The sequence below is a fragment of the Condylostylus longicornis genome, unplaced genomic scaffold, assembly GCF_029603195.1.
Source record: "Condylostylus longicornis isolate FDR11 unplaced genomic scaffold, ASM2960319v2 ptg000038l, whole genome shotgun sequence".
Lineage (NCBI taxonomy): Eukaryota > Metazoa > Arthropoda > Insecta > Diptera > Dolichopodidae > Condylostylus > Condylostylus longicornis.
In genome coordinates, this window is record NW_026578007.1 from 2,687,824 (window position 1) to 2,695,111 (window position 7,288).

The 7,288-nt window shown below is 28.5% G+C and overlaps 1 protein-coding gene across 1 annotated transcript; it reads right to left on the reverse strand.

The window, feature by feature from the left end:
- Window positions 1–1,182: 1,182 nt before the first annotated feature.
- On the reverse strand, window positions 1,183–3,608 carry LOC129609241 (uncharacterized). The gene is made up of 5 exons (XM_055521172.1): window positions 3,575–3,608; window positions 2,957–3,514; window positions 1,727–2,827; window positions 1,442–1,600; window positions 1,183–1,280 (listed from the first exon to the last, which is right to left on the reverse strand). The coding sequence occupies exons 1-5, from the start codon at window positions 3,606–3,608 to the stop codon at window positions 1,183–1,185; spliced, it is 1,950 nt and encodes a 649-aa protein (XP_055377147.1).
- Between the last annotated feature and the right edge of the window lie 3,680 nt (window positions 3,609–7,288).

Here is a 7,288-nt window from a genome sequence, read left to right on the forward strand (position 1 = left end):
TTTGTATTACAAACGGATAGAGAAAATAGAAAAGGGAAAAATATTTCTCAATATGATCATTGTAACTTAATAGATTTCAAGGTTCATTTAAATGCAGAAACAAATCCATATGAAAATTTAAATATATCATTTGATAAAGATAAATATTCTATTCTTTATCATATGTATGCTAATTTTCAAACATCATATTACCAAGCTATTGAAAATACTCCAGTTATATCACGTGATCATTTTAAAAGCAAAATAGGTCCGATTGTAGTTGTAGATTGTACACATCAAAATGAGTCACTCAAATCGGGAGCGGTTGATGTACGATTGGAATTCAAAACATCTATAAATGTTCCAGCTTCTACCTCAGCATACTGTTTACTTATTCATGATAGAGTAGTACAATACAACCCATTGACCAGTGAAGTTCGAAAAATTAATTAAAATCAAGAAATATGAATAATTATGTAATTATTGATGTTCAAGGTTTCAAAGATTCCCAAAATAAACTCATTTTGAAAGAAGTGTGTGTTTTATGGGAAGATGGAGTATATGATCATTTTATAATAAAGCAGCCTTATAAAAAAAATTTATTGTCAGAAACTTCCAGACGACAAGCAAATTGGTTGACAAATAATTTACATGGAATAAACTGGAATCAAAAAGGCTGTTCTTTCATTAAAGTACAAGATTATCTAAAAGAAAGGTTGATTAATAAAAAAATTTATGTAAAAGGTTTGGAAAAGTCAAAATGGATGTCCGATTTGTTTGATGTCATACATGTATTTAATACTGAAAACTATGGATGTCCGAATCTAAAACAGCTTAGAAAAGATTTTGCTAGTTACAATAATGAGTTTACTTATTGCGTTAGAAATGTTTTCTTAATATACAGTTTTGTAAAACAACTACATGAACATTCTAAATAAGTGTTATGTATATGCATTTTGTTTAAATAATAAAAAGCACACAATATGAAAATATATGTATTTTGTTTTTTATTTACTTTTTTTCAGATAAGGTACCTATAATGATTTAAAAAAAATTTTTATTCATTATTTTTTATTCATTTGTTTTTATTACTCTTATCAAATAATATATTTAATATACAAAATTACAAAATAATTAGAATAATGTATTATTAATTCTATAGTGACCCCATGGCAAAGTTTCATGTGAATTTAATAAAATATATCACTTATCATCTGATGCATTCAACGCCAATTTTGATTGGGTGATAGTCTTAACATTATGTTTTTCAGATTTTATTAAATTCTGTTGTACAAATTTGTCTACATTATTATTTAAAGAATTTAAAAAATCATCAAAACATATTTCTTTTTTGACTATATGTCTCTTTTGACACCCTTTATTTTTTTGGTTTTTTCTTTATGTTCTACCTTCAAACTATACATTTTGGCTCTTAAACCAACAAATTCACTCATTAGCTTACCATTGAGTTCATCTTTCATCATTCCTAATACTTTTTTATTAACATATGGTATATTCCAAATATCATTTTTTGGATAATCACTTGTATCAAGTCGCATGATGCAATCATTTTTTATATGATTATATATGTCATCACAGTATATTTCATATATTAAACTATCTGTGTCAGTATATAGTAAGTTACAATTACTATTAAATTTAGGTTTCATGTAATTATAATGAAAGTCATAAATTAATGTTTTTGAAATATCTAAAATTGCTGCTCCAACGAAAATTGGTTTATTGCAGTATATTTCGGCATTATTCAATTCAACCGCTATCAAATTTTCGTTGAAGATTGTGCAATTTTTAAAATATGGTGATGCTATTAATGATTTAGCACCATAACGCCCTCCCCATTGTGTTGCTAGTTTTACTCGAGCATATTTTCTTGTATTCTCCATTGATTTTCCATAACAACCATTATTATATAGTTTAAAACGTGAACTATCAAAATCATTAGTTGATGCAGCTCGTAATTTTGTATTAAAATCTGATTGACTGAATTCAAGGACAGCGTGTATATGCTTTAATTTTAAACCAAATAATAATGCTTGCTTTAATGCTCTATAATGAATTACATATTTTTCTTTGTCATATAGGGTAGCAACTAATTTCTTTTGATTAGAATTATTTATTGTCATGGACTGACAACAGAATGGAATATCTGAATGTAGATCATGTAGTTCTTTAGGATATTGTAAATCTACTTCAAAAAAGTAACCTGTAGGTGAGTCATCTTGAATTGAAGTAATGAAATTTTCCGTAAAAATCTTAATATCTTTTACCCATTTAAAATTGCCTGTTGGTAAAAATTGAGACATTGCATAACCATATTGATTATTGATATCCCAATACATTAAGTATTTATTAGGAACAGATGAATCATATTCAGGTAAATATGGATTATTTGCGATTGAATGTCTTTTACTAACTTGTGTCAAGCCACCTCTAATACCCCGCTCAATAAATAGTAACATATCAATATCAGTCAATAATTCTAATTTGACATTTGTAAATTTCAGCATCGCATCCCACGTATAGGAGGGAATTGTTATATAGTGAGCGGGGTCTAGTTTATGAGCATTTAAAGAACTAACTCTAAAATTCTCAAAAATATCAGCTAAAAGTAGAACATCTGTTTTTAAATAAAGATCAGAATAATCACCCAAGTTTCTTATTTCAAATTCTCTCCATACATTCTGGGCATGAAGATAATCGTTGTCACTTATGTTGCTTTTATTTAATTTATTATAAAAGCAATGTTTTTCGGGTAACTTTTCCTCGAAAAACTTATCAAAATTACTTATATAATCGTAAGGATAGACGCTCTTACGTTTTAATAAGTCTAAATTTTTGTGTTCATAATTTTTAAATTCTCTTTCAAAAATTGGAAAATTACTAGAAATAGAAGTTAAATGTTCTAAACTACTGTTTAAAAATTTGAAAGAGTCTATGAACTTATATTTTATTTTACAATTGTTGACTAATACCGTAAATGCCGTATATTTTTCTTTGTTTTTTGGTACTACAGATATTCTATTAGAAAGATCAACAATTTCTTTTATCAGAAAGTGAGAATCATAGGACGATAAATTATGAAAAATTATTGGTATACACAAATCATCCACATATCTCAAATTGCACATATTATGTGCAGCCCCTCTGTACTGTCCAGTAAAGTGACAGTGATCTCTGACTTTATAATTATTTTTATCATCATTAACAAACTCTTGTTCACAAATGTGACAAGTACGGGCTTGAATGAAATTAAAATGATCATCACTCGTCAAATTCATTTTGACGGGTGATACAATATCAGATGATATTAAAGTTGCTATCAGATCTAATTCATTCATAAACCAATTAATACAATCTTCCCCTCGATAGCTATTATAAACATTATAACTCGATGGAAAAGATGTTTTCATATAAAAGCCAATGGAACATGGTATATGTTCCTGATAACAACTATTATTAATTTCACTATTTTCCCTATTTTCATTGCCAATGGGTTCTAATATGCATTCTATATCTGCATATATTACAAATGGTACTATTAACTTATTTTTATAATTCTTAAAGCTAAGTATACTATTTTTATTATCTGGTAAAACAATATTACCCATATTTTGATTATAGCAGTTTTCTGAATGTTTCATCAATTTTTCTTTACTTTTAAAGTAGTGAAGACATCTGTTGCAAAAGTGTTTTTTATGTCCATTAGAATTGATGGAACTACTTAAAAGTTAAGACAAATCCTTTATGTATACATAATGTTGCTGAATAACAACTTTATCATTTTCATTGTTATCATTATCATCCTCCTGTATCTCTTCCAGTAGAAGCAAATTGATATGTCTGCGATCTTCGTGAATATATTTGGATATTCTTAATGGTAACACCTTTCTTCTTTTGTTTGTATTAACATCATCTTCATCAAATTCATAATAATTAATGTAGTTGTTATCATTTTTTGGGTTGTGAAAACAATATACATTAATGGATAAATTGTTGTTTTTTTCAAATATAGGTATTTGCTTCAATGATATTGGAAATGTTAAATTTTGTAAATTTAACTTTTCTTTATAATCGGGATAACTAGTGGGTAGAGATGAATGATATTTTTGAGGATATAATGCTGACATAATAGCCCAAGCAAAGCAAGCATCGTTCTTATTTTGAACATTTATAATAGCATGCTTGCCAATTAATTCTGCTGGAGTTGGTAAATTTATGTCATAGTCACCATCTGATGTTAAACGAAAACCTTCTCCAGGTGGTCCACGATCTCCTTTTTGTGCTTTCGTTGACTTACTAACACGTCCAAACTTATCCACACCCATTGTTAATATATATAAATTTATTTTTTAATTGCTTATTTATTGTTCTCACTATTTTAATTTCCAGTTTCCAAAAGTTTTATTCGAAGTTCAAAATTTTCAAGAATTTTTGCAGATTGTGTATTGAAAAAAATTAATTGATTTTGTATTTCACCTTCTATACTATTCCATAAAAAGTTATTTCGGGTTTGAATCTCATCTTCAATAAAAATTTTAATTCTATCCTCTAATTTGCCAATTGCTATTTGAATATAATCTTTATTAATTTTATTTGCATCATCCAACTGTTTGTTGATTTCTTCAATTGTTTTGGATTTAAAATCTAATAATGAGTTCAATGTATTCCAATCCTTGGTATCTAACACATTATCAACATAACTTTTAATTGCAACATCTGTTGGATTAATAGGTATGCCCACATTTGTTATTTGTTTATTCGCAAGATCATAATTTCCATCAGCAGTTAATGGGAAACTAACAGAAGAAGAAGAATCTGTTGGATGCTGAATTTTATGTGTTACATTTGTCTTATAGCGTCCAAATTTATCAATAGTCATTATGTAAATCAGAAAAATAATTAAATGTATACTGAATTTTATGATTAATATATATGATCATTTCATTCATAAATACTGATTTCTAATTTATATTTCACATGCTATATATATAAATACATATACATATTGTTTCTGCTCTCTGATTTTAATTTATACAAAAATTTTCATTCATAAAATTATTATGAACGATGTATTGTGAAAAAAATGTTTACACACCAATATAATTATTGATCAAGCTCAGTACGAATTATATAATTTTTACCGACCGTATTGTGTAAACAATAGGTAGGTTATGTGATGGCAACAAATTTTGCATATCGAGTTTTCGGTGGGAACGTACTTCTCCATAGTAGGGAAGTGTAAATAAACTATTTTTAGCAACCTGTCGGTCTGTCGGTCTGTCGGTCTGTCGGTCTGTCGGTCTGTCCGTCTGTCGGTCTGTGTGTGCACGCGTGTATCTCAAGTTCGGCTGAACCGATTTTGATGAAATTTTATATGTAAGTTTGTTTCCACCATGGCACGGATCGATCAACTTTTGGTATATATCAGGCCTCGGGAACTGCACTTTTTAGCGGGCCTGTTTTACATTTTTGAACATTTTGAAGAAAGTATTCAACCGATTTACTTGAAACTTTATATATAAGCTCAGCTCAACCGTCCGCAAAAATTCGTATGTTTTGGAAGAAATCAGGCATCGGCAACTAGACGTTTACTACGGGCCAAATATACATTTTTGTGTATATAAAGAGAAATAATCAACCGATTTCATTGAAATTTGATATATGAACTCCCCTTATCAAAAAAATGAACATATAAATTTTTTGGAAAGATCAGGGCTCGAAAACGGATTTGCGGGCCGATTTTACTTTTTTCACCATTTTGAAGAAAGTATTCAACCGATTTACTTGAAATTTCATATATAAGCTTTGCTCGATCATACGCAAAAATTCTTAACTTTTGGAAGAAATCAGGTATCAGCAACTGGGCGTTTACTACGGGCCAAATATACATTTTTGTGTATATAAACAGAAATAACCAACCGATTTCATTGAAATTTAATATATAAATTCCCCGTATTAAAACAATGAACATGTAAATTTTTTGGAAAGATCAGGCATCGGCAACTAGACGTTTACTACGGGCCAAACATACACTTTTGTGTATATAAAGAGAAATAATCAACCGATTTCATTGAAATTTAATATATGAATTCCTCATATTAAAGCAATGAACATATAACTTTTTTGGAAAGATCAGGGCTCGAGAACTGATTTGCGGGCCGATTTTACATTTTTCACCATATCCACAGAACAAATTGATGGAATTTCTTGAAATTTCATATTTGAGTTCTGGTTGTTACCCAAACTAACTGGCGAGCATTTCAGGGAATTCGGGTAGCACAAAGCGAAACTCTACTAAGAGCCAAATTTTCATTTTTCTAAGTATGTTAACTATAAGCTTACTAATGTCCTAAAAATTGGAAAGAAGTATTTAACAGACATTTTTATAATATTCTGTAACACTTTCATGTAACTGGACAATACACAATGCGGTCGGTTATGTGCTGACCACATCAGATTTTTATTATTGTTTTGTTGTTGTTACTTTTTCATATTTCATTCATTAAACGATCTTTGATTTATTCAAAAACTTTTCATTCATAAACTAATATGCACATACATACATATAAATTTGTGTTTATACCTAATTCCCAAACATTATCTTTTTTCAATATTTTCGTTCTTGTTGTTTTTAACTCACCATATGATTTTCGCGATTTATGCTAATTAACCTACCTACTAATCGAACTTACTTTCATATAGTTTAACAATTTGATTTTATTTTTTCATACTACTAACTTAACCACAAACATTCCTTCTTAATATTTTTGTTTCATTCTTGTTGTTTTTATTATTTTATTATTGAATTATGATATCATACTAGAACATATACTTTCCATATGATTTTCGTGATTTATGCTAATTAACCCACCTACTGATCGTACACGCTTTCATACGATTTAACAATTCAATTACATACATACATACATTCTTTTCACCCCTTATGCTAAATACTTAAACTTACTTTATGAACTTACTTTATGCAAATTAGCTAAACTTACTTTATGCAAATTAGCTTAACTTACTTTATGCAAATTAGCTATTTACTTTATGCTAATTAGCTTGCTTTTATGCTAATTAGCTAAACGTACTTTAGGCTAATTAGCTAAACCACAAAACCGCAATTAAAAGCCTCATTAGTATTCATGTCACGTACCCCCATATTTTAGTCACGTACCTAGACAAGGACAAAGCATACAAAATTACATTGGTTAGAGTGAGACAAAACATAAAACCGCAAAAATTTGGTCCAACTTCGGCCTAGAATAACTACTTGCGTATATGGAAT

Coding starts and splice junctions, on each gene's coding strand:
- LOC129609241 (XM_055521172.1), bottom strand. CDS start 3,608: ATGGGTAATATTGTTTTACCAGATAATAAAAATA. Junction 3,515..3,574: donor TTTACCAGATAATAAAAATA/GTATACTTAGCT, acceptor TAATATATGCAG/ATATAGAATGCATATTAGAA. Junction 1,601..1,726: donor GAATAATGCCGAAATATACT/GCAATAAACCAA, acceptor ATACTGACACAG/ATAGTTTAATATATGAAATA.